This window comes from Onychomys torridus, chromosome 2, assembly GCF_903995425.1.
Source record: "Onychomys torridus chromosome 2, mOncTor1.1, whole genome shotgun sequence".
Classification (NCBI taxonomy): domain Eukaryota; kingdom Metazoa; phylum Chordata; class Mammalia; order Rodentia; family Cricetidae; genus Onychomys; species Onychomys torridus.
Genome location: NC_050444.1, coordinates 66,170,495 through 66,198,467, shown reverse-complemented (window position 1 = coordinate 66,198,467; position 27,973 = coordinate 66,170,495). Strand labels below are relative to the sequence as shown.

General features: G+C 50.7%; 1 protein-coding gene across 1 annotated transcript in view; it reads left to right on the top strand.

The window, feature by feature from the left end:
• Shb (SH2 domain containing adaptor protein B) overlaps positions 1-27,973 on the top strand; it is a 115,821-nt gene that overhangs the window by 52,642 nt on the left and 35,206 nt on the right. The window contains exon 3 of the mRNA XM_036178564.1: positions 25,739-25,954. Within this exon, the coding sequence (XP_036034457.1) occupies positions 25,739-25,954 (216 nt within the window). The remainder of the gene's footprint in view (positions 1-25,738; positions 25,955-27,973) is intronic.

Here is a 27,973-nt window from a genome sequence, read left to right as displayed (position 1 = left end):
GTTGCTGAGGGTGGCAAGTGTGGCTCTTTTGATACTCTGGCACTGCAGGTGCCTCAGGTTCCGGCTTCCCCTCCACTGTGTTACTCTGTGGCACACTGCCTCTGGACCTTTCTGAAGCAAGCCGCCTGAACATGAACACAGAAAAGGAAGCTTCTTTTTTTCTTCTTGGCCTCCCTGACTGCTTGTTACCTCAGGCATTTGAATGCTGAGAAGGGACGTCCTCACAGTGGGTTGCATTGCTGATGTTTTGGTTTGTCTGTTTGAAATGTGTGTAGGCGTGTTCCTGCTGCCCATATGGAGGTCAGATGACAACTTTGGAGTCATTTCTCACATTCTACCTTTACACGGGTTCTGAGGCTTGAATTCAAGTGTATAGGCAAGTGCTTTGCATACTGAGTCATCTCACAGCATCCTCCCTCTTAATAACCTGGCCCGCCTCTTGGGGGCCGCCCTGCATCCTGAGGTAGAAGCCTCTTCCTAGGGAAAACTCCACCCTTTCCTCTCCCTCCGGTGCGACGAGGTGTACACCCTTGACCCTTCTTCCCTTTTTCTCCCTTCTTTGCTATCTTCTCTCCGTCTCTCTCTTATCATAAACCATTTCCATGCAGATGCAGCCTCTGGGTTGTGAATGTCCACCCACCTCCATGCCCGCATGGTCGCCCGCCATTGCATCTGCCCAGCATGCCAGCATGTTTCCCTGCACGAGTGGGATACCCTAGCCTGGCAAACTGGGGGTTTCCCACGTGTACATAATAATTCATAACACCCCCCCCCCATTGCAGGCACTTGATGGCACTTCATTACCGCCCCACCCCTTTCCATTTCCATGTACACACACGTGTGAATGCGTGCAAGGCCTGAGGTTGATCCTGGGATTCCTCTCCACTTCATTCAGTGAAGTGGGATCTTAGTCAAACCCAGAGTTCGTCGATGTGGCTGGCTAGTCTCAATATGGCCATTTTTGCTAGCCAGCTTGCTCTGGGGAATACATCTCTCCCTCCTGAGGCTAAAATCACAGACTGGCCACCATGCGCATTCAGCATTTACATTCTGGGGATCTGAACTTCAGCCATCATGCTTGACACAGCAAACACTTTAACCCTGAGCCATGTCCCCAGCCATCCTGTTCTGTGCCACACTGAGGTGAGACCCGGGAGTGGGCAGAGCCGAGATCACCGTCCCTCCGATTGGCAGTGTCAGGGTTTGAGGCTTGCTTGCGACAAACAACTCCTGGTCAAAAAAGCGGCTGGTTTATGTGGACTTCATGGGAATGATGAATAAGTGGACTGTCCTGGGAGGAGGCCTCGTGGTCTCCTAGCTCCCTCACCTCTGCCACTGTCTACTCGGATTTCCCTGAGGCTGCCTTGTGGCTCTGGAGGGCCCTCCATTCTACCAGGTCTTAATATATGTATGGGGACTGCCACGCATGCCTTCATATCCCCAGTTTGCCAGTGGCGCACCCCCTCCATGAAGCCACCCTGTCTAGTCTCCCTAACCATGGGTCTGGGTCGTCATCATCCTCTTGTGAACAGTCTCACGCTTTCTGGCCCTTCCAAGCACCTCCCATATGAGACTCAGCACGTTGGGGGCTGGGGGAGAATCTGCTGCCTCAGCAGATGTGCAGATACCTGTCTTGGCCCTTCACTCTGAACATGAGTTTGGGGGTGGCATTCCTGGCTCAGCTAGCTTAGGCTCACTGCCCCTTGAAACCCTCCCCCTGCCAAACTGCAGCTCCATAGATTTCCACGGTCTTTCAGGTCTGCTGACGGCTCTGTGATAGTTCCTGCTCTGGGTACTCACTGAGTTAACCTGTGCCCTCCCTCCTCTGCCCCCCTGCCCCCCAAGGCCAAGCTGTTTCTCTTTTGAGAGCCAGGAGTAGAGAGTACAGTGACTCCTGGAGTCCAGGGTTGTGCCAAAGCAAGTCAGAGGCATCACAGTGAGCCAAGGAAGTCATGTGGTCCTGGGAGTTAGGGGGTGACAGGGCTGGGCCACTGCAAAGTCAGCCTAAGTGGACCCTTGGGGACAGCCCCTTTTCTCCCCTGTTTAAAAAAAAAAAACAAGATGACAGGAGCAGAGGGATCTACTTAATGCCATCCAGCAGGACTGGTAGACACCAGAGTGCCCTTGTCACCCTCACCCCCACGTCACGAACACACGCACATGCACACGCACACGCACACACGGCCTGACAGGTACCTGTCTTGTGTGTAGTACTAGCGATTGAACACAAAGCCACATGCTTGTCAGGCAGAGCACTCTACCACTGAGCTGTATCCCACCCCTGTTTGTAAATTTTGAGAAAGCATCTCACTGCATTATCCTGGGTAGCCTTGAACTCGGGGTCCCCTTCCTGAGCCTCGAAGCATCTGGCTCCCAGACTTGTGCACCAGGCTTGCTGCCTTCTCTGTTTCTGTCCCATTTCCCATTCGCTACTTAGGTGCTTCTCCCAAGAGTCTGCTGAAAGGCTTGCAGTGTTGCCTGGGAACCTAGAGCTGCTGTTGGGACGGGACAGTGGAACGCTGTCAGAGTAAAGTAAGCTAGAGGACAGGCTGCCTGCAGCTCCTGGCCCACTTGTCACAGGAGAGCATTCCCCTGTCTCAGAACTGCAGCAAGCACGGGGCTGCTAGATGGAGCCTACCTGGGCCCTGCCTGAAAACAGTCCATTAGTGGGTGAATGACCTGGAGTTGTATCTAGTGTGCACATAGACTTCTACCTTGTTTAAATGAGGCCTGCAGGACCGGATGGGTCCATTCTCTTCATTGGTAGATGCTAGTTGCCCACAACAGACTTTTTCCTCTGATGACAGTGAGAAAGACGTTGGACTCAGGCAAGTGATACTTCCGTCTTTTGGATGGAAGAGTTGCCAGAGGGTCTGTCCTGCAGAGCAACCCCGGAAGAATCTTATGCAGTGTCTGTCTGCCTAGGCCCCACCCTCATCCCCAGCACACCCCAGGCTGCCACACCAGTGCAAACTAAGTGGTGTGGTTTCTTACTCTCATAATTTATGCCCAGATGTTAAGAGCAAGGGTCTGATGTTAGTAATGTATGCAGCCTGTTTGCTCCCCAGACTTGCAGCCTTTTCATCTTGAGTAGGACTCCCTGTGCTCCCGGGCCTCCCGTGCTGGGGAAGCTCTTGGCTGCCTTATGGCCCCTACCCTGTGCTCTGGCTCAATCCAGGACCTTGGAGGAAGTATATGATGTCTCAGGGCAGAGCCTCACCTTTTAAAATCTGGAGCCCTTGTTATTTCTGCTGTGGGAGACTTGGTCTAGCACCCTGGAGTCGTGGGGACCTGGCACTGGAACTATAGTCTGGTTTAGCCAACTTGGACCTGAGCTGTCAGATGTTACTGGCAACTGCACCTTGTCTTCTGGAGATCTTCCTTCACAGTGAGCACATCAGAGCTGACTAGTCTGGGACCCTTGTTGGATGATCCCGTGTTTTTAGGGTGAAGACAAAAGGCAGGAATGTCCCACTATACCCCACTGGTGGAGGTATAGTCCCAGGCTAGGCTGCAAGACTTGCCTGTGCACTTTGATAATTGCAGCCCAAGGCCCTCCACAGCCCAGGTCTCTTGGTGTCTGGGAACTTGTTACCTGTGAACGGCAGGTGGCTTCTCTATGGTCTGTGTGTGCCCCTTAGGTATCTCCTCTGTCTAGTGTGGTAGGTGGTCAGACAAGTCCTCCTGTGCCTTGTGGGGCCAGCCAGAGTCCCCACCCAACCCCAGTTCTACAGCCAGTGATTTCTTTTCCTCTCATAGGTTAAGGGTCTGAGGGCAAACTGCTTGTTTCAGGAAGTCTGTGGTTTTGGTAAAACTCCTCAAATTGACCTCTAATTTCCTCCAGGAGGAAGCACCCAGTTCTTTGAGGGATGGGGTAATCCTTTTATTTTACCGACTACAAAACATTTTAATGCATTATCTCATTTTGTTCTTAAAACAACCCTGAAGGCATCCCTTGCTATTCTCCTTTCTAAGAAAGGAGTTGAACCCCAGAGCGCCTAGACGCAAGCAGGAACCTGAACAAGGGTCTCTGTGCTGTATCATCTCAATCCCTGTGACTTCCCCTCGGACAACTGAGAGAGCCTGTATTCAGGCAGGTCCTGTGTTGAGGGTCTCTTATCCTCAACTCCTGTCCTCCAGACCTTGAGGCCGTGGGGGAGACAGATGGTCTTCTGTTCTTTGTCCCCTCCCACCTCTTGTCCTCAAGGCTGCAGAAGTAAGTATGGACAGGAAGGCTGGAAGCAGCAAGCTGGGCCCAGTGTGCAGGCCCAGGAATATGTGGCTTTCACTTCAGTTAACTCGACTCCAGCTATGGGGACCGCAGCTCAGGAGCATGCAGCCCAGCCCATATGGGTGAATTCATGAGTGAGAGCATTCAAAGGGCAGAAGTCACAGCACAAAGCAGCCAGGCTCCCCAGCCCCCAGAACCTGCATGCCAGTGCACTCAGGGAGAGGGGAGGCATAGTCGTGGCTGGAAAGAGCCCTGGCCTTGACACTAGACACAGGGCTGTAATTACCATCTTTAATTACCCAATGTTGCTGTGCCAGGGAGACAGGCTTGGCAGTCACCTCTCCTGACAGGGTGGCTCCAGCTCCTGTGTGTGCACTGAGACAAACACGTGCTCACTTGAGGGTTCGCTGGCATAAAAAGGGACCCTCAGAGTCGTCCTCCCAAGGGCTCCTGTCTTCCTTGTTGGCGAAAGGGCTGAGCCACAGAAGCCAAGCAAGTGCATTCTTGCTGCAGCTGCTGCTGTGGAATGCTAGCGTACCTTGAGCTGACTCAGTCTAAGAAGCTGAGAGAAAAGAAGGAGCTTTTTTCTGATACTTAAAAAGAAAAGAAAGAAAGATGTGTGCAGAAAGCCCCTTGGTGTCTCCATGTTGAACCCATCTTACCACTACAGGAACACTGTCCCTCTATATAGGTAGGGCTTGAAGGCTCAGAGAAGCCAAAGAACTTTCTGGAAGTCACACAGGAAAATGAAACTGGAACCCAGCCCAGGTCATAAGCAAGGCTACTGTAGGCCAGGCTGGGCTGGGTGAGTGGGTTCCCGAACTCTTGTGACAAATAAAGCCCCTGAGCCCCAAGCTGCTGAGGGCCAGGTGCCGAATACTTTCTAGAGTTGTGAGGAGGAGCATTCCACAAAGCTTAGGGCTGCTGCATGCTGTAAAGAGGCGCTCTGTGGAAGACCACCCAGGTTCCCTGCCCATCACTCCAGGTCATATTGAGGGGCAAGCCACCCTGAAGTCACACACACAGGTCTTTCCCATGTCTGTTTGAAAAAGCAAGGTGGTCTCAGGTTGTATTGATAATGTATAGTCTAAGGCCTTGTCCCTCACAGACCCCTATTGGAACCCAAGAATCTGCATTGTATAGTGCATGGCTCTGGTTCTCAGACCAGGATTCCATGTTCAGAGGGTCTCCTGAAATATCTCGGTTCTGCTGTGGTCTGCCAGCACCTTGGGTTTCTCCCTGACTTCCTCCTCCTCTTCCTTTCTGTTTTTCTAGCTATTGCAGGTGGGGTATGTGTCTGTTTTAATGTCACCTTGCCATCCCCATGCAAGTCTTGAGGCCTGGTCCTGCTGAAAGAACAATGGATGCCACCCACTGTAGCATGGTGGTGCCAGCCGTGCGTGAGCCTCGTAGGCTTATGGTTCTGATGAGGAGAACCTTGCAGCCTGGGAAGAGAGCAGGGCCACAGGTGACTGGGGGTGAACTATGAATGGAGGACTGGAGCGTCAGTCCCATCCCCTTCTGGTCTGATGTGTACAATGCTTGTCTTGGGGTCTCAGTTCTCCCTGTCTCTCCAGGCTAAGCTCTGACCTGACCTGAGGGAACTTCACTGGTAGGAGACCCATGCCATGCTAGATGACACAGTAGATGCATGCGGATCCTGCCACGCTCAGAAACCCCCATCTCCCACACAAAAGCCTTCTTCCTGGTGCTGGCTCTCGGTCTCCAGGGTGACCTCCATGTAATGTGTGGTCTTGGTATCAGTGGCTTCCCCTCAGCACCTCAGAAACCAGCTTGTGAACAGAAGTCAACATTTGCTTCCCTGGGGGATGTTTTTCAGTGGAAGCCTACTTCCAAATGGGGCCTAATTTAACCATGCCTGCCTTTTAAAGAAAATGTTTTTCCCCTTTTGAAATTGAGTTTCATTACTTAGCCCTGGCTAGCCTGGAACTCACAGAGATCCATCTGCCTCTGCCTTCCCAGTGTTGAGATTAAAGACATATACCATGCCCAGATTCTTTAAAAAATATTTCTTAGTTGTACTTAATTGCACACACATGCACAGCATCAGAGAGAGGTAAAAGGTGAAGCTGTTGGGGTCAGGCTGCCCTGCACTGTCTCCCAGATCCGGGAGAGATCTTGGGAAGGAAGGAGTGAGGGCTGAGTAACCTGACTCAGATTGTTAGTCTGGGCTTCCAGTTTCTTCTCTTCACTGTCCTCTGATGAGTTTCCCAGGTCTGGCTGATCTCATGGATCATGTTACTCACTTGCCAGAAACCTTTGCTTTGTCTCATGGAGCCACAGACTTCCAGGTCTTCCTCCAGCAGTGCCCCCCACCATCCTCCACCACACTTCCCTGCCCAGACTCTGCTCTGCCTCTCTCAGAGCTCCTCCAGCAGCACAGCACAAGGCCTAAGACTTACTGAGGCATGATGAGTATGGGCCTTTTCTCTCAGCCGCCCAGGCCTTGCTTTGAAGTCTCCTACATTGCTACAAACAGAATAACTAGTTGAACTGTGTGATCTCTTTTTCTGTCCTGAAAACTGAGCATCCCAAAACTGTCTGGGGACTATCCAAGCACGTGCTCTTCTGGGTTTGAAAACAGGCCATGCTGAGACCGTTTGTCTGGCTCTGAGGGATGTCCTGAGTCTCTGGGGCGTCTGCGGTTCAGGGGAGTTTACAGCAATGGAGCCAGTTGTGGTGAGGAACCCAGAGCCAGAGGATCATGGTCGAACTTGTAAGGGTTCCTGGTTCCCACCATCTCTCCCACAGAACCGCCCTGCCACTGGTCATTATTGCTCCTGTTGCCTTGGAATTATAGGAGATCAACAGGGATGTTTAATCTCCACTGTGGTCCCCTTTATGAGGGCAAATGAGCCAGCCAGACAACTGCTTCATAGTCCAAGCAGCTCCACCACCCCAGAAGAGTCCCTCACGACCTGTTCCGTCGTCCCCAGAGGTGCTGTAGCCCGGCTCCTCCTCTCCTCCTTTTCCAAAGCCTTTCTCCTAGCAGGGATTGCTGTGAGGGACTCAGACCCCAAGGTATGTTGTCCATTCGTCCCCCATTGCTTTTGTCCAGCTGGTGGATGCTGCTGTCTACCTGAACAGCTGCTGTTGGACAGCCTGGCTGCCTGGCCTGGCGTGGAGGGAGGACTGCTCAGGTTGAAAGCCACAGAGAGGGTCTGGGTTGGGGTGGCAGCTCTTAAAAGTGGGTGTTGTTCATCCAGCAGTAATACTGCACTTGGGCAACCAGGGACTGGTATTAAAATGAGACACAGGCCACTGTGTGGGCAAAGCATGGCCCTAGGTTTGGTTTTCTAACATGGAGCCCTGCAGGGATGCTGTGTGGTCACTAAATTTCCAGGAAAGAGGGAACATGAAAGCCTTTTGAGTGGTCAGAATTTGAGTTGAACCCCAGAAGATGAACAGGCAAAAGGGAAGGGTCTTCTGGGTAGCAGAGGAGTTGACCAGCATGATGGCCCTCAGGACTTACCAGTGCCTTCAGAGGAACTGAACTGATATCAGAGCTGAGTCCAGAGGATATGGGAGTTGTGTTAGGAAGAAGAAGAGGGAGAGGGAGAGGGAGAAGAGGAAGAAGAGGGAAGAAGAAGAGGAAGAAGAGGAAGAAGAGGAAGAAGAGGAAGAAGAGGAAGAAGAAGAAGAAGAAGAAGAGGAAGAAGAAGAAGAAGAAGAAGAAGAAGAAGAAGAAGAAGAAGAGGAAGAAGAAGAAGAGGAAGAGGAGGATAGATTTATAAGAATGGCAGCAGCCTAGCCATATCAGAGGTTGGTGAGCCACCAGAGGAGCCAGCTTGGCCATATTGGCACAGGTTTGTGAGAATATGTGGCTGCCAGCATGTCCAGTGACTTTCCAAACCCACTTACAGGAAGGAGTTTGGGCTTTACCCTGGTGTAGTCTGGAATTACAGAACCTTCACCTTTCTGCCCCGCCTCCTCCAGCATTCAGCTAATCTTTCCCCTGGATTGCATTATTAAGCTCTTTGGAATCCTGCTGATAGCAGGTGGGCACTGGGCCACATGGCACAGTCATCACATAGAGCCTCCACTCCCAAAGACTGAGGCTAGGTGGAGACTAGAAGTCACATATACAGTCACATGGCAGTTTTTGTTTGTTAGGTTGGTTTTCGTTTTGGTTTGGTTGTCATTGTTTTTCAAGGCAGGATATAGCCAAGCTGGCTCCTCTGGTGGCTCACTCCTAGATCTCACTCTGTAGCCCAGGCTGGCCTCAAACTCACAGAGATCCACCTGGCTCTCTGCCTTGCAAGTGCTGGGATTAAAGGTGTGCACCACCACCACCTGGCTCACATGACAGTTCTGAAAGCCAGCACTGGAAATACCGTGGAGCCTTGGGAGATTAATGTTAAAACAGAATAGTGCTGTCAGTGTTCATCCTGGAACCAAAGTGACAGTTGGAGTCCCCAAAAGGGTCAGGGAGGGCCCTTTTAGGAGGTAAAGGCTAAGCTGGCCTTGGGAAATAGGAACTGAAAGGGAAAGCCATTGTTGTGGGTAGGGCAGATGCTGACCTTGACTTAGAGCGGCTGCCCTGAGGCTGTCACTGTGAATCTCTCCAGGGTTTGAGGGCTGGGCTGGCTGAGGGCTGGGGAGCCAGCTGATATCCTGGAGATAAGGAGATAAGGGTTGTAGATTCACATGTAAGTGTTCACTGACTTTACATTTCTTTTCAACCAGCTGCCACCTTATATAAGTTACACAGGCCCCTGCAGTCTGGCCATGGATTCTACATGCTTTTTGGCTTGGGATCTGGTAATTAGACGTGTGTGAATTGGACAGGCTTCAAGACCATTGTCCATAGGAACTGACTCTCCCTCATGAGCAGACTTCTACATGAGCTCAGCTGAGCCTGCACAACTCAGAAAGCTTCACAGGGGATCAGTCTTGTGGAAGTCCAAATGTTCAAAGCCCTGTGAACAGGTAGCCTGTGGTTGCTTCAGGTGGCTAACCTTCCTAATCCCACCTGCAGCCCCTAGCTAGCATTGGGCGTACAGCAGGCCAGCTGGACACTTTTCAAAACAGCCATTTCAGGTTGTCAGGATGTGTAGACAGTCCCCAAGCAGCATGGGGATAGGTTCTGTTTTAAACAGCAGGAGCTTCATGCTGAGCCCGTAAGAGGAATTAGTTGCAAATTAAAGCCCAGGAAGCAGAATGATTGGACCTGTTGAATGGAATTGATGGATGGGACCCAACTGGGTGTAGAAAGACATCTACAGGAGATGATGATTTGGGTCTCAGAGTAATTGATCCTAAGCTGTTCCTTCTGGAAGGTAGAGTGGAGTACACTCAAGGACCCTAGTGGCAGTGCCCTCCTGTGGAGTTGGGTAGGGGTGGTGGAGCACTGGGCAGCTCAGTCAGCCTGTGATGTGGGCTCCTTAGGGGTTTGTGGGTTCTGGATTCCTTCCCACTTTTTGGCTCTCTGTCTCCTCATGTGATGCCTTCTTTCATTAATGTGTTTGACATTGTCAGTGGTAAAAGCAGACTGGATGAGAGCCTCCTCAGCTAAGGAGGGATGTGGGAGACTGCCCAGCAAGATCTCTGTGGCCCTGTCATCCCTCAGGCTTGGCACATGCTGTGACTGCTGACTTTTTGCAGGCTGACTAGTGCCCAACCAGCTCTGATAGAGTTGGAGGAAGATTTGGAAAAGCAGAGGAACTTTAGTCAAGAGCAGGGGGCAGATGGTTGAGCTGGGGGGTCTGGTAGCAGTGGGCACCCTCCATAAAAGGCATGCTGCACCAGGCATTTCAAGAGGCTGTCTCACCTCTTTGTCTCTGCAGCAGGAGGAAGATGAACCAGAGCCCCTGGTGATGTGGCCTGTGGCCGGTGCCTCCTTGTCAGGAGGACATGAGTGAGATCTGAAGTGTGAGTCTGTGAGTGTCTGTGAGGTGCCAGCTGTACCATGACAGCTGCCGCCCTCCCCTCGGGCTCCGGCCAGCCCTTGCCTCCCCAGTGCTGAGTGAGGAAGCTTGCCTGGCAGCGGCACTCAGCTGTCATAGCACATCAGTGGTTGTAGTTCCCAGCTCAGGGAAACATGCCAAACGCCAGCAGATGATGTACTTAACGAAGCACTCAGGAGAGAGCCTTGGCTCCAGACTGCAGCAGGTTTGAGATGCAGCGCCAAGGTGCTCCTTTCCCAGGGGCTTGGTGGGTGCTTTGGTGCAAATCCGTCAAACTTTTGAACCCACGGAACCAGATTGCGTCTTCCCAGAACCTTGTTAGGATCCTGCAGAGTTGCCTTTTGGGGGGAGGCAGATATGGAAAATACCAAATTGGGGGTTGAAGTCGACTTTATCGAAAAAGCTGTCCAATATAAAATGGCATGCCTTCTCCTGTGGACTTGAACCAACCCGACTGGCTGTGAGTCATATGTGCCAGATGTCAGTTCGGAACGAGGTTGTGGGACTCTTGCCTGTGTGTGAATATCCCTCCCTAATGTGTAACATCTGCACAGGGGTTTATGGTTTACAAGCCTCTTTTATATCCTTTGTCTGGTTTTATTTTATAACAGCCCCGTGAAGTCGATATTAATTTTCTCCCCACTCCACAACTGAGCTTACAGGACTCCTCAGGCAGGCCCCTTGAGTCATGAGCTAGTGTATTGTAGAGACGGGTTGAACCCAGCTCCAGAGTGTGCCCACAGATTCATAGGGTCACCTCCATACTCCATGACTGAAATCAAAGAAAATACTTAATTGTATGAATTATATTTGCATTTATTCTATCATGAACAGGGTTGAAAGTCGACTGAGAGGTGGGATGGAGTAGACAGCTTGCCCAGCATGCACAACCTTCCTTGGGTTAAATTCCCCAGCACAGTACAAACCCACTGAGGATGCAGGGCAGAAGAGAATGATGCCCACGTGCCTCTTGTGCCTTATTTCTTACCCACTGAGGCCTGCTGATGCCATCTAGCTGTGGAGCTCCTGGAAGCTCAGAAAGGTTGGAGGGCTTGCCAGGGTCATCAGCTAGAAGGTGGCTGGCCAAGAAGTCAGTCCACGTGTCCAGGGTGCCTTCAACTTGCTCGCATTGTAGCATTGCTGTGGTCACATAGAACAGTGTGTGAAAGTACTCTTCAGTAAATGAGTGAGCGGTGATGTGAGCAGGCCACTGAGTTTGGCCACTGTGAAGATAAGGAAGCTGCCAGAGGGAAAGGTGCTGCCTAGTCTGCAGGTGGAGCTGGACCAGACTCCTGACCTCCAGCCCATCCTCCGCCCACTGGTTCTCAGCCTCCGACGAGCCTCCCCGTGGTGTGAGGTTCCCGTAAGTTTGGGGATGCTCTGAGAGTTGACCCCGGCTCTCCATCATCAGGAAGCTGGAAGGGAACTAGAGGTTGCAGAGTATAAGAACACCGTTTGCTACCATGATGACTGCCACCCCAGGTCCACAGCTGAAATGCCTCATGTCTCAGTGTTGAGTCCACATCCAGCCACCCCGTTATTTTTAGGTGGGAACTTCCTAGTCTGTGTTCCATCTCACTCTGCCCCTGCCCAAGCTGAGAGTATGTTTTCTGTCTGGCACTGGTGCTGGAGCTGCCTTATTTTTAGCATGGCTTGTTTTTCTTCCTGCCTTTCCTTTTCTTCTAATTTAGTACACACACACACACACACACACACTCTCTCTCTCTCTCTCTCTCACTGAAATAGGTGTTCTTCCCCATCCCACCCTTAGTTCTTATTCTAGGTCACGCAACTCAATCCATGAGGCAAGTGCTCCAGAAGAAAGGAAGAGGCTGTAGCTTGAGCAAATCTTGAGGCTTTGCTTGTAGCACATAGTGCTCGTCGTTTTATTAAAGTCTCTTCACCTACCAATCATTTCTTCTGTCTCTAGTTCTGGTGTGAGACATGCACATGTACATACCTGATTAGAAAGGCAAACGGTGGCTACTAGAGAACCTAGGGACAGTGAGCCTGTGTGTGCATGTGTGTATAGACACCGACGCTCGCAGGCCCTAATTCTGTCTGTGGTGGTGTTCGTGACATTTGATTCTGGCCAGAGGCATTCCACAGTTGACACATGCCATTAGACCACAGTTGATGAATTAATCACATTGTGTCATTTAGTTGATCTGTATGTGGGGCTGGCTATAGTGGCGCATGCTGCCATCCTACAGCATGATGTAGGCTGAGGCATAGAAAGGTAAGGTTGGCAGCTGTTGTAGTTTCTGTGTGTGTGTGTGTGTGTGTGTGTGTGTGTGTGTGTGTGTGTGTGTGTGTGTACGTGCATGCATACATGTGTGCGTGCACCCACATACGCATGTGCACATATGTAGGTCAGAGGACAACTTAGAGGAGATTTTCTCCTACCTTGTGGGTCCTGGGACTCAAACACCAGTTGTCAGGCTTGGAGGCAATCCTTTTTACCTGCTGAGCCATCTCACCAGCCCAGTTCACACATTCCTTTGGCCCTTTCCTCTTTGCTTACACTAGGCACTTGTTCATCTGTGCAGAGACATTCTTTTCTGCATAAATGCTGGCTGGTCACAGCTTGTCTGGGCTCATTGGTTCCTGTAGACAACTCTCAGGTGACTGGAGCCCATGGCTTCCCGTCATTCAGCTCGCAGGGAACATCCAAGTCCATTTATTTCTGCCTGTGGGACTAGATATTCTTAGAAAGAAACTCCGGGCCATGTGGTGTTGAATTCTTGTTAGATCTATGAAGTTTACCTCTGAAAAGGCCATCCTCAGTTTATAGTCCCTCTAGCAATCTGTTAGTACCATTTCTTTTGTAGAGTAGACAAGTGTGTTAAAAATATGTTTTCTGTGCTAAATTCTGAATTTGTAGCAGACTTGTTTATGTTGTTCCTTCAGCTAGAGTATTTTTGGAGCATCTGGAGAACAAGAGTCTGTTAGGCTTCGTGGGTGTGTATTGAGATGGGTTAGACTTGAACCCAGTCCTCAAAAGCAGAAGGGGAGCTTCTGCATTGCTAGAAGGTGGTGGCAGTTTCAGCCTCCCCTCCCCCATGAATGGAGCAAAGACTCCACTGCCTCTGTTGGATTCATCTTTGAATCCCTCAGGTTTCAGTTCTTTGTGTCCAAAACTAAACAGGAACTTGCATTTGACCCCAGGGGTCAGGTCATTAGGCTGGGTCAGTGCAGGCAGTGTAATTGAAAGTGGAGGGAAGGCTGCCTCTGCTTGGGCCGCTGCTCTTGGGTTCCAGAAATGGGTGATAGTTTTCAGTGTTGAATCTCTCTGCAGGACACTTTTTTGGGACCCCATGGAGGGGCTGCTGTTTGGTTTTTCTACTTCATTTCTGCCAGGTGCTCCCCCCCACCCCAATAGTTCTTAGGATGGCTGTGTGCATGGAGTGGTCTGTGAGAGCTGTGGCTGGAGGGAGCCCACTGGAATAACCTGGGCAATGGCAGCTTTCAGGTCCTGGCTCCTCGGGTCCACCTTCCTGCCCCCCCTCTCCTTGCCGGTTCTGTTGTGCTGTGACACTGAGAAATACCAGAGGTGACAGCAGAGCCGGAGGAGCTCAGGGAAGAAATAATAAAAGCCCTTACTCAGGAACCGACCTACCTTACCATAACTTTGGCAGCTCCTTTTCATCAGATTTTCCCATTTCCCCAGTAAGTGTGCACGGCAACTTTGCTTGCCAGAATCCTTGTGTGGTTGGGGCTGTAAGAACCCAGCAGTACAGAGGGTGTTCTGAGCCGTGGGGTGCTCTGTATAGCCTGTCCTTTTTGCTAGGCTTGGCTTGGAAGTTGGCTGGCATCGTTCTTGAGCTGGGTGAGGATCCTCACTGGATGATGGGCTGGTGGTCTGGGCTGAAGCCACAGCTCTAGAATAGAAATTGCCATATGATCCTCCAGGGTAGCCCGAGAAACCAGGCTGAGGACTCCCAAGATTGATCCGTCTGCTCAACCTTCTTGTCTTGCCTGAGAGGAATCTCCCCTCCAAAGGCCTGGGCACATGGTTGCATAGCTGGTGAGCAGGCTTCTGTCCAGAAGGCTGGGGTTGTCTGTCAGTCCCAAGAGGGACTAATTCCTCTCTCATGAGGAAGGCCAGGCAGTTTTTGCCAGTTCTTACCAGGTCGCTTCCACTGGACAGCTGCACTGGGCATGGGGCATGATGCCAGCAATGCTCCCTCAGCATGAGGCAGTGACCGATTAAAGAGCCTCTGGACAGTTGGGGTTTGACCAGTGTGCCTGGGAAGCTTGGCAGGGTGCCTCAGTTAGGTGATGGAGATCACCAGCCAGAAAAGGTTCCTGGCAGCCCTGGGAATGAGGCCTCTGCCTGCTGTCAGTTCATGGTTTTCAGCTTAGGGCTGCAGGACTGGGGACGACACATGGGTTGACTGCCTATGTAGCATCCAGAACATCCTGAATGACTCCCTGGTAGACCCAGGACACTGCCCTTGCTTTCCTCAAAGGCTGACTCTAATGATGCCTGTAGGCACCTGCATGTGGCCTTGCCAGATAGTCCTCAGGGCTGGGTGGGACCTGTTGAGATAGCCCCAGTCGCCTTGACTGATAGACTGTCAGCCAAAGGCAGGAAAGTAGCTTGCCTGGTCACTGAGCTTGGCATGACCTGGCCCTTCCAGGGCTTATGACCCTTGCTGACCTCAGTCCATGTTCTTTTTGTGCCTAGTGGACTGACTGACTGGAAGGGTGGTACAGATGGCCAAGTGTTGAGAATGTGAACTCTGGAGCCAAAATGGCCAGGGCTGTGAGTTACTACCTCCTAGTTGTCAGAATTCAAAGAGAAAGGGGTGGGGTGGGGTGGGGTTGGGGATTTAGCTCAGTGATAGACCCTGGGTTTGGTCCTGAGCTCTGGAAAAAGAACAACAACAACAAAAGACAAAGTAGAAACTAGATGTACTGTGCTCAACACTCCTGGTACCCAGTACTCAGAATGGTGCTACTGCATAATTGCACATTGTCTTCCATACTCAGCCCTACTGCTCCAGAGTTTAAGCTCTAGACTAGTCAGTTCAGGAGAGTCCTGTGGCTCCTCCAAGCTGGCTCTGAGCCTCCCTGAGGACTTGTGAGGACCTGCTCAGTAAGGATGAGGACTGTAGCTCTGGCTGGTCTGGCATTAAAGCCCATCCCCCATGGCTTTATCACATTAGAGTGGTCCTAGGTCTCTCTGGAAACCAGACTTCATTGTGTTCAGCAGACTGGAAGATTGCCCCAGAGGGGCACAGGCCCTCTGCACCAGGACAGTCCTGATGGACTTGTGTCTGGCTCTATTTGCAGAGACTGATGAGTCCCTGCTGGGCGCTGGCCTCTTTCTGCAGCATGGGGAGCCTGGGAATGCTCAGCTCACCCTCTCAGGGTTGGCCTGAGGATGCTGGCAACCCATCAACCTGACTCTGGACCTTGTATCTTGTATCTGTCTGAGACTCCATTTCTGCATTATACAGTGCAGTACAGGTTGAGTATTGAAAATACTTGGGAGTGGAAAGTTTTCAGATTTGGGATGTGTTCTGATTTGGGGATATTTCTATGTATTGGGACCCAAGTATAAACATGAAAGTTATATATGTTGTACACAGTTACTGGCAATAGCCTAAAGATAGTTGTATATGATATTTCAGCTTGCCTGCATTCTGACTGCAGCCTATATATAACATGTGGCCCACTGTGGAGTTTCCTTCTTATGAGGTCATGTCAGAACTCAAAAGGTTTTAGGTTTTGAATTTTTAGATGTATTAATCCTCTCTGGGTCTTGGGATGAAGAACACTTAGCTCCCAATTCCCAGGATATAGTACCTGGCGTAACAGCAGGTGCTAGAAGCCAATCACTGTTATTAAATTAAATTGATGGTAGATGGTGATTCTTGATTCTCCTGCTGAACCATGAGTTCACCAAGAGCTGCGTCTTAATACCTTTCTGGTGTAGGGACCAGTGTTGTGCATAATGGGGCATCAGTGAGTGCTTGGAGAAGAAAAGTAGGCAGGCTCATCGCTTGCCTGAGAACTCACAAGAGACTTTGTTGGCTGGGCTGATGGCTCACTAGTTGAATTTTTGGTGCACAATTGTGAGGACTATAGTTTGGATCCCAGTATCCATGCAACATCTCTGGCATTCCACAGATGTAGTCAGAAGATTTCTCCGGTCCTGCCAAGCCCCCACAGTCCTGTGGCCCGCTTATAAAATAATCATTCAGATGCTTATATTAATTATAACTGCCATTAGTTCAGGCTTATTATTGACTAGCTCTTACATTTAAATTAATCCATAATTCTTATCTATGTTTAGCCACCTGGCTTGGCACCTTTTCTCATCTTGCTTCCTGTGCATCTGGCTGGAGACTCCTGACTCTGCCCTTCCTCTTCCTGTCTCTCTCCTGGATTTCCTGCCTGGCTATAACCTGACTCGCCATAGGCCAAAGCAGCTTCTATATTAACCAATCATAGCAACACATTTCACAGTGTACAGAAAGACATCCCACAGCACACAGACACCTGTAACTCTAACTCAGAGACATCCAACACCCTTTTCTGTGTATTTACCCACAAACACATCATGTGCACATACACTCATCCATGCAGGTAGGCACATAGCACACACATGTGCAAACACACAAATAAATCTTTTTTTTTTTAAAGTGCCCTCTTTAAAAGGAAACCCATCCCCTTATTTCCCTTCACCCCAGTGAGTCTCTACAGAGTGCCCCCCTCAAGGCATTCAGTCATTAGATGATGCAGATCGATGGCCTGGGTTCCAAGGACACAGCATAAATGACATAAAACACATAACAGCCCTTTGATAAGGCTCATGTGGGCTTGTAAAGGGGGGGGCATGTTGGTACACAGGCTTTGTCTACTCTGGTACTTCAGGCTGGAGGGGCTCAAGAGAAGGCCCTATCATTGGACAGATAGCCAAGGAAGGGGAGCAGACTGGACCTCCTGGCTTCAGACTGAGCCATTTTGTCTTCCCAGGGATGAGCACAAAAGAACAAGTGTAAGCTTGCCGAGTACATGGAAATTATTGTTTGGGGTCCACGCCCCTGCTTTGCAAAGCCCAGCCTCTGCTGATTGGGTATTTCTATGCACACCTATGAAAGAGATGCCAGAAGTCTTAATTAGTTTTCAGCTTCCTGGCTCTATGCAACTCTGGAAATGGAACTAGATAGAGGAGGAGGATATGGGACCTGTGTGTAGGGTCAGATTGTCTCCAGGTCCTGTCTCTGAGCTGGTCTGCCCTATCTGACTCACACCCCAAAAGACTCAGACTGCTCACCTGCAACCTCCAAGGAACACCTGAACTCTAAATGCCTGGGCAAGTGCCTCAGTTAGGAAGGAGGGCCTTTCACTGGCAGGTGTTACACAGTTCAGAGGAGGAAGATGCTTCTGTCCCTTTGATGTGGTACCCTGGCACCAGGCTGGGTTTCAGCTGTGTGTCTAATTAGGAACAGCTGCCTGCCACTCACATGGAGCCACTCACTTGGTCGAGGTGCTGGCTGTGCTTTTAACACCTCAAAGGCCTGACATGCTTCCCAGAGATTAGAACAAGACAAGTTGATGAAAGAGATGTCAGAAAGCATCTGGGAGAGGCAGGAAGAACCCTGGTCCAGGAGTACAGGTCTTCAGGCCTCTTCCCTGCTTCCCTAGGCCTCAGATTCCCCATGTGTGCACAGTGAGGATTGAACATACTGAGACTTGCCTGTGTATGTTTCACATCACTCACGGCGGAATGAGAGCCTGGCTCTCACATGGGGTGTCAGGCCGCCAAGGTAGCTGCTGAACTCAGAGGTTGTGGAGTCGGAAATGGAAATGGGTTTTGAGGGTGGTGTGAAGCCTATCTTTAAAGCTTCCATAGGAGGACTCACCTGTCCAGTTGCAGCAAGCAGGTGGCCAAGGCTGCGAGGAGAAAAGGGCTGTCTCAGAGAAGAGGTCTTGTCGGGTTCCAAAGAAGCCTCGGGGAACTGAAACCGGGACACTCCTGGGGTGCTTGCTTTGCACCAGGCATCAGTTGACATGCGTAGCTTCCTCAGCTCATGACATCTCTCCTAAACTGTGCACTTGTCTCACACAGTGATAAGGAAACTGAGGCAGCTTGCCTCAAGTCAAGCAAGTGCCCAAACAAGTCCTCTGTCAGTTCAAGCATTCTGCAGTGGTTTTGTCTTCCAGCCTTCGTGGTTGACCTCCCCACTGCTAGACCCAAGTTTTCCTCTCTCCACGGTCTCTTTGTGGGGCAGCTTGGTCCATAGCAGCTACATCATTCTCGTAATGCAGCCTTTCCTAACCTTACCTGACCCTCGGTCTCACCCACCTGCAGCTCCAGCATCTCAGGCATGCTGGCCCCATGGCTACTCTGCCTGGAAGAGAGGTCAGAAATGGTGGGGATGCTGGTGACGTGGTCTGGAAGAGGAAAGGTTTCTTAGGCTAAGAGTGACAGCAAGACTTGGGAGTGGAGGCCTCTAAGGACCTTGTCCCCGCTGAGCCTGCCATCCTGTGACTTGAGAATTGTGTATTCTCAAGGAGGCCTGGGTGGAAAGGTTAGCCATTCCCAGGAAGGCTGCTGCACACCTGTGCCCCTCCACCCAGCCCGCCTTGCACACCTGTGCCCCTCCACCCAGCCCGCCTTGCACACCTGTGCCCCTCCACCCAGCCCACCTTGCACACCTGTGCCACACCACCCAGCCCACCTTGCACACCTGTGTCACGCCACCCAGCCCACCTTGCACACCTGTGCCACGCCACCCAGCCCTCCTTGCACACCTGTGCCACGCCACTCAGCCCGCCTTGCACACCTGTGCCACACCACCCAGCCCGCCTTGCACACCTGTGCCCCGCCACCCAGCCCGCCTTGCACACCTGTGCCACGCCACTCAGCCCGCCTTGCACACCTGTGCCACACCACCCAGCCCACCTTGTCCAGAGGCTCCAGGAAGTGTCTGCTTTCAGAATCCACCCCACCTTTTCTTCAGCTTCATCTACCCTTGCGTGTCTGTAGACCCTCCAGTCCCCTGGGCTCGTCTCTTCTATTCTGTGCCCATTTCCTCTCCAACACCATTGTGCATGAGCCCAGGTCTGAATTCTTCAAGGCCTTCACAGATTGTCCCAGCTAAAAGCTGCATCCTTGTTCTTAGGTTGCAGCATAAAGTCTCACTAGGGACCTGGGCCATGCCTCTATGTCTTGGGCCTCTGGCCCTCCCTTGTTGAAGGGCACTGCCTTCTCCCTTACTGGGAGTCTAGGGACAAGGACTGAGTGACACTGAGGACAGGTGGGTGCTGGAGAAGGGAGGATGCCTGAGATGGGAGGGAGCTCACAAGTCAAGCTACTTAATCTTTTGAAGGGTAGGGAGAAGGTAAGGAAGAGAATTATTTTAGGCCTGGTATGGTGGTATTAATCACAGCACTTGAGAGGCAGAGGCACGTGGGTCTCTGAGATCCAGGCCTGCCAGGGCTACTTTGTCCCCCCAAACAAAAGAATTACTTTATTCTAGTCTTGTAACAGACAAGTTATTTTTCAGAAAGTATATTGTATTTTTTAAACTTAGATATGACTACTTTCGATACACCGGTTAAAAGAAAGAAATGTATGTATCAAGAGTTTTCTGGAAATCAAATCTGTAGAGAAAAGCTGAGCAGTCCTGCTCATCACCTAAGTTGACATAGCTGTTGAGGTCATACATCCAGATTGCCTGTGTCTGCTCCTGTCTGCACCCAGCTTGGCCTGTCCCAGTCCCACCTCTAACCTCCTCCCCTTGCCTTCCCCGTTTCTTTATCTCTATGACTTTGACTTCTTCAGCCCTTCAGTAGCATCCAAGCAAAAAGGAAGATAGGTGCATCAGAAGTCTAGGTGATACAGCACAAAATGCTGTAGCTACTTTGGAAGATAGTTTGGCAGTTTCCCCCAAAAGTAAACATACTCTCACATAGTCTAGAAACCATATTACCTAGTACTTACCCAGAGAAGTTGCACAAGACTATTTAAAACTTTATTATAATTGCCAAAGCCCAGAAGCAGGCAAACTATCCTTTAGTAGGAAACTGGATGAACTCCAGCACACTCAGACATGGAGTATTGCTGACATACTAAGAAGTCAGAGGCTGGAGAGATGACCTGGCAGCTAAGAGTACTTGCTGCTTATACAGAGGACCCGAGTTCAGTTCCTAGCACCCATATCTAGTAGCTCACAGCTGCCTGTAACTCCAACTCTAGGGGACCCAGTACCCTCTTCTGACCTCTACAGGCAACTGCACTCATGTGCGCGCGCGCGCGCGCACACACACACACACACACACACACACACACACTTTTTTTTAAAGAGACAAGCTATAATTGAGCTATCAAAAGAGGGAAGACATAAAGGAAATTAAAATGTGTTTCAGAGAAGGAAACTGATTCGAGGAGTCGACATACTGCCTGATTCCAGGCATACGTAATTCTGGAAAAGGTAAAATTATGGAAATGGAGCCAGGTGGTGGTGGTGGCGGCAGCGGTGCACGCCTTTAATCACACACTCCAGAGGCAGAAGCAGGTGAATCTCTGAGTTCAAGGTCAGCCTGCTCTACAAAGTGAGATCCAGGACAAGCTCCAAAGCTACACAGAGAAACCCTGTCTTGAAATGGGGAAATTGGCAGAAGTCTGCCACCAGGGGTGACCCTCACACGATAGGCCTTTGCCTGATGATGGTGTGACATCAGTGTAGGATCATCAGCTATAACAAGCTGCAGTGGTAGGGTCTGCTGATAATGGGGAAGGCTGTGTGTGATTAGGGGCACAGGATGGATACATGATGCAGCTCTCCATCTTCAGTTCAGGTCTCTGCAAACAACCGCTTTAAAAACAGTTATTTTTAACGGTGGGGAGCAGAGTTGGTAAGTACAGGGCAAAGCGTAGCTTGTCTCTTGTCTGTCAAGATCTAACCCCCCCCCCCCCACACACACACACACACATCCATTCTGGGAGGCTTCTGGTTTGCAGCAAGCTCAGCCTGTCCTGGTTGTCTCTCTCTTTTCCTTGACTATCAGTTAAGACCTTGGCTTTTTCAGCCCTCTGGTAAATGCTACAGGCGAGTTTTTAGGGTCCTTTCCAAATCGAACATTCTCTGGTTCTATGGAATGGAGGGTGTGTTCGTTTTCATTTTTTTTTTTTTTTCCTCATCTGCTTGAAAACCTTTCTACTCCAGGAGTCAAGAGAAATCCCCACACTGTCAATTTAATGTTTCTGCTTGCTGCCTACGAGGCATGAAATCACAGCCTGCCACCCAGTGCTGAAGGTCCTTTTCCTTTAAGGAGTGGATGGTGATGTCTAGAGCACTTGTGGCTTAGAACATATGGCCACCGACTCCCCATTAGATCCCCTGGGGACTGTCACTGATGGGCCTGGCTTATAAAGGGGATGTGCCATGGCCATTAGGCAGGAAACCCAGTGTCCTGCCAGGTGGCCTGGCCTGGTGGCCCTTGACTCGCTGGCACTCTTGGCAGCCTCTGAGGACAGGAACTGCTCCCTGTGCTCCCATTCCCAGGGGTGCGGGCTGGTGGCTGCTCCTGAGACAGACAGCCCAGCCTGTCTGCTTAACGCATCCGTGGCTGCTCTCATGCGTTCCTGTCTTAATTACATCTTCTTCTTTACAAGAATCTTTGTTCATTATTCACAGCGACTTCGAAAACAATTAAGCAGTGGTCTCTTCCCTCTCCACAGCAGCTATTTGCCTTCCTTGGTAGGTTTTTTAGCTCTTTATTCCTGTGTGTCTGTATTTGGGACATTACTGTCACCTCAGCTAAAAAGTGCCATGTTGGTTTTGAGCAATTCTAAGCAGGGAGCGAATTTCCTTTGCAGGTGTTCACCTTGCCAGGAATTGTTTAGGAAGTTCAGTTATACTCTGGCTCTCAACACATAAACATTTCTGTATTTTACTTTTTAGCTCAACATAATTTCATGTGCGTGTTCCCATGTAGCTACATTATCTTCCTGTTTGTCATTTTAATGACTGCTTAATATTCCATCCAGTTAACATGCCATAATTCACTTAACTATTCCCTATTGTTGAGCCCTAATGAAAATTTAAATCCATCGTGTAATACAGAGAGAAGCTGGTTTTAATAACCACAATGGCATCCCGACAGCCTTAGCTGCCATTGCAGACCCAGCTTTCTCAAGGAGCGATCAATCCTGCATGAGAGGTGTCATGGAAGTCCCTCTGATTGAATAGCTAATCTGTTCTCAGCACGTTCTCCTTCAGGCTGGTGTTTATGTGGCATGCCAGTTTCTTCTCAGTGTTGCTTGACAAGCTGTGTGCACGTGGCATTTCCAGGCACTTCATCACTGGTATCTGGGATTTTAACAGTTAACGGGAATTGAGGGTCTAGAATGGTATCTGGCTATCAGTTCTTGTTCACCTACCTCCTCCATTCACTTGAAAGTCTGCAGTGGTTTCTGAAGGGAGGAGCGAGGTGCTTCCCTCAGAAGCGAGTCTGTGAGCTGCTTTATGTCCTTCGAGCAGCAATTCTCAACCTGTAGGTCATGACCCTTGGGGGAGGCAGATGTTGAACAAGCCTTTCACAGGGGTCACCTAAGACCGTTGGAGAACACAGGTATTTACGATTCATAACAGTAGCAAAATTAGTTATAAAAGTAGCAATGAAAATAATTTTATGGTGGGGGGTCACCACACCGTGAAGAACTGTATCAAAGGGTCTCAGCGTTAGCAAGGTTGAGAACCACCGCCTTAGAGTAAGTGGCCATTCACACGGGCCGTGTGAGTGAGTGAAGAAGAGGGTGGTTTTCCAGGTCAGCTTTATCAGCTGCATCCCAGTGTCCCCGGGCTCTTGTGTCCTCCTCAGAACCAATAGGGAGATGTCAAGGACCCCCACAAAGCAGTAAGTAGCCTCGATAGTTGAGTTCATGGAGGGATTTACAAAGTCAGACATGGTGCCTCAGGCAGACATGGTGCTTTACCGTTGGTGCCCCCTTACCGTTGGTGCCCTTAACAGTTCTCACAGAACCCATAAAAGCCATGTTTTACCAAAGTATGGGGCCATCTCTTGGGAGATATCTTGACATGGTTACAACCACAGTCAAGAGTGTTTCCCTGTTCGTTCTCCCCCTTTCTAGAGAATGAAAATTCTTATTTTCAGTAGTTCGTGCTGCATCCCCTCCAGCTCCCTAACACTTGCAGATCTCTCTTTTCCATGGAGAGAAAGCTAGCCTTGGGCTCCCTCCGCACGACACTGCAGTGGTGCCAGTCAGTTGGCCAGTCAGTGGGCCTGTCTGTCCTTCAGTCTGTGTATGTTTAGACACTGTTTGGGGGCAGGATGACTGCTTCTGGGATAGCTACAGAAACTTCCTTTTTGTTTTGTTTGTTTGTTTGTTTTGAGACAGGGTTTCCCTGTGTAGTTTTGGAGCCTGTCCTGGACCTTGCTTTGTAGACCAGGTTGGCTTCGAACTCACAGAGATCCGCCTGGCTCTGCCTCCAGAGTGCTGGGATTAAAGGCGTGCGCCACCACCGCCTGGCCAGAAACTTCCTTTTTAAAATTTAACAATAAATACAGTGATGCTCTGGAAGCCATCAAGTCAGCGTGAGACTTGGCAAAGTTTGGTAAAGACTGGCATAAGAGTTAATGCAGTCCTGAAGGGCAGTGTGCAGCCATTGGCCTGTTTCATCAGGACACAGGAGGACAGGCTTTGTTTTGTGGTAAGGTGCCCTTGGCTTGTAGAGCAGAGGTCAGATCTTGCTTGGGAAGGCACCCGTCATCCATGTGTTCCAGCGGCTGTCCTGCCAGGCCTGTGGCCTCTGCCGTGTCTGCATCCAACATCTGGTTTGGAAAGTGTGTCACACACACCTTGACACACATCCCTGCCTCCCTCGCCCTTTGTGGTCGGCTGAACTGCCCCTCCCTCCTGGAACCTGGGACCACAGTACACGGGGACAGCAAATGTCGGTGTCGTGAGACATCACTTAGCCTTGAGGACAAGTGAGGTTCTGCCACACGGGCCTGCCTTGGAAACGCAATGCCATGTGTAGTAAGCCAGCCACAGAAGGACAGATGCCGCCTCTCCTGCGGGAAGTGGCCGGCCAGAGTGGGCAGAATGAGAGAGGGTGGCGTAGACAAGGGCTGGGCACGGAAGGGGAGCCCTGTTTGATGGGCACAGAGTTGAGTTGAGAAGATGAGGAAGTTTAGGGATGGATGGTCGTGGTGCCTGCACAAGGGTGCTTGTACTGAATGCCACTGAACTGTCTAGGTAACGATGGCCAAAGTGGAGAGGTTTTATATCTGTTGTTATCTACAATGAAAAACTAAAGTTGGAGCCAAGTGTGGTGGCCCTTGGTACTCCAGTCACTGGGGAGGTTGAGGCAGAGGAATCATGAATTCCAGGCTAGTCTGGACCACATAAAAGTTCCATGGACTACATTGTGAGACCTTCAAAAAGAAAAACAAACAAACTGTGAGCTTGTTCTTTACGTGATGGAGCCTTGGCTCACCCTGGTCCTACCTCAGGGGATGCCATCCTTTTCTGCTTCCACTTACCAGAGCTGTCAATTCCAATGCAGGTTCTTTTCTCCTGCCCTACCCAGTCCAGGCCTCCGTGCCCACCTCTTCTCACTTCAAGTCAGTGTCATGATGTGTGTTAGCTCCTAACAGCCTTCCCTGAGAAGCGTAGACAGCAAAGGTCTTGCGTAAACAGCAGGTGTTCACGATGTAGAAGCCAGTCAAGTTTCCTTGCTTGGCCAGGAAGGCAGGCCTGAGTTCAGAATCCCAGCAGCATCATGGTAACTCTGTTCTCTTTTCTGGTTACGCATCTGAGATGTCTGTCTGCTGCCAGGGGTGACTAGTCGGTCACCCATGTCACTCTCCCAGAAGAAGCCACCTCCTGTTCCCACAACTTTCAAATCCCCAGCATGGGGCTAAAGAGATGGCTCAGAGGTTAAGAGCACTGGCTGCTCTTCCAGAGGTCCTGAGTTCAATTCCCAGCAACCACATGGTGGCTCACAACCATCTGTAATGAGATCTGGCGCCCTCTTCTGGCCTGCAGGGATACATGCAGGCAGAGCACTGTATGCATAATAAACAGATCTTTAAAAAAAAAAAAAAAAATTCCCCAGCATGTTCAGTTGGGCTAGATGAGCGGGCTCGGGAGTACGGAATTGCAGGGAGGCATCACTCAGCTTCACAGCGTTGAAGAGTAGCCTGGCCAGGTCCTCTCCAGGAGAATCTTCGCATGTTGAGCTGGGTGGGAACAGGAGGGTCCTTTGGCCCAATGTGGCTCTGCGGGAATGGGATTGAAAGGCTCCAGTGGTGAGATTGCCAGGTAAAAGCAGAATACACAGCTGGCCCCTGTCCTTGAAGACAGAAACGACAGTGGAGAGAGCTGTTGTTAGGTTGTCAGTTAGGGTCTTGGGAAGCAGGCCCTCACCCAGACAGAGCTGAGAAGACACTTCCTCGGGGCAGAGCAGCCAGGAATGGAAAGGGCCGTCTCTGCCGGCCCCACCTCTCTGGCTGGCAGCTCTGACATCAGATGTGTTTCCTGGTTGGGGACTGCACACCTGTGACGTCTGTTTTCTTTCCTTTTTGCCTGCAGAATTCCAGAGGCAGGAGAGTGTCCGGTCCCAACACAAAGGCATCCAGTTATATGACACCCCTTATGAGCCCGAAGGCCAGAACGTGGACTCCGACTCGGAGAGCACTGTGAGCCTTCGGCTACGGGAGAGCAAGCTACCCCAGGATGATGACAGGCCCGCTGATGAGTACGACCAGCCTTGGGAATGGAACCGGGTCACCATCCCCGCCCTGGCAGGTAGGAGTAATGTCCCTGCTTGGGAGGCAGGTGCTGAAGTAAACAAAACACAAGGGAGTCAGCTTGCTGGGCAAACACCAGGTGAGTTACGCTGTTCTTTTTCCTGGTACCCATTGATCCTTCAAAGATGATCCAGGTTCCTGAGGGAAAAGAGGACAAGCCAGAGAGAAACTCCAGTCTGGCACTGCCGGGTTCCAGTTCAGTCTTCCCATCTGTAGCTGTGGCGTGAGCCCGCTCAGAGCCCAGGCTTCTCTCGACTGTTTCCCCACTGCGGCCCTTCTATGAAGTGGTGTGGCCACATGTCACAAGTCAGACACACATGCCCATGCCCTTTGATTTCAGGCCCACTCCGGAGACTGTATGCCAATGCTGATGTCTAAAATCGAGAAAAGACAGTTTACGCTCGTGAGAAATCGGGCCAGCTGGCACAGGCATTACTTAGAGGAATCTTGTGTCTCCATGTGGTGGAATATGTACAGTCAAGAGTGAGCGAGGTTTAGAGTAAGTTTCTAACCAAGCGCAACACTTTTGTGTAACATTAAAAAGTATAAACCAGATGCCCAGCCTCACACCCCAGTACTCCTCCTGAAGTACCCATCCATCACAGCCTACCTGGAAAGATCCTCAACTCCCAACACCCTGCTCAAATAGCCGTGTGTCTGTGAGCGCGCACGCACACACACACACACACACACACACACACACACACACACACACACACACACACCCATACCTAGCCATGCATCAACAGACATCCTTGCCTGCCCTCCAGGCCCGTCAGGCTTCTAACACCATCACAGAGCTGCTTCTGTAGACCCAGGGGAACCAGAGGGCCAGGTTCCAGCAAGAGTGGGAGGAGTTGGTGCCATCCATAACTCTTTGCAAACACTAACTTGATTGGAAGGGCAGCTCTCCCAGACGCCATCTGCCCAAGCATGAGTCAACACCACAGGCAGGCGCTAGGTTCCCCTGTCGCATACTGGCTCCTCAGAGGGACCGCGGGAGGGCTATTGGTGCTTGTGATGCTCTTGTCTAGCCTGGCACCTCGCTCTTTGTGGTCTCTGACCCCCAGTGTTGGCATTGCCTATGAGCTGCTCAGAAATCTAGCATCTTGGGCCGGTGAGATGGCTCAGTGAGTACAGGCGCTTGCCACCAAGCCCATTGACCACGGATCAATCCCTGGGACCCACATAATGGGAAACAAGAATTCTTGCAGGTTGTTCTCTGATCTCCACATACATGCCTTGGTGCATGCACATGTATGAATGCACGCACGCACGTGCAGCAGGCTTCTTTGTCTTGGGCTTTATATACCAGGCATACAGTTGGAGTATATTCTACCAGATCCTAGGTGATCTGTGTTGAAGTACGAGTGAGGTAACACTTAAAGCGGAGAACATCATCTCTCAGAAGACTGTCTCTCTGGAACCTGCCCACTCATGCTTGGAGACTCTTTTAGATAGAGCCGGTTGGCAGTAAGTTTCAGGACCCGAAGTATCCATTCTGCTCTTGGTTTGGGTCACTGATTTATTATCTCAGGTGTCACCATCACTCAGCAAGTCTCTTGGCTCTACATGCCCTACTCCAGAGCAGATGCCGGCTGTGCTTGTCCCAGACAGCTCTGGGCTCCCTCCTTATTTCCTGGGATGAAGGAGGAGGTGGATCCATCACTCCTGGGCTGGAGGATGCAGTGAACGCCAGCCTCCAGTCTGTTTCCTCTATTTAGGCAGCAGTGGGTAGAGGCCAGTAGGCTGCCTCTCAGGTAATGATGATGCTTTGTGGCAACTTGATTGGATTGCTGAGTGTCATCATGGTCCCATTTCCCAGCCCTGATATGTGGCTGCTTGGAATGAAGGACACCGTTTCCTACTGAGTGGCTGTTACATGTTGTGTGAGTATGCATGCACACGGGGAGTGCGTGTACAGGTATGCATGTGCAAGTGTGTGCACTCAGCGCTTCAGTGAGTTCCTGGAGTGTTCGGAGACTGGCAGTGCTCTAGGTCCTGTCCTTACTATGGT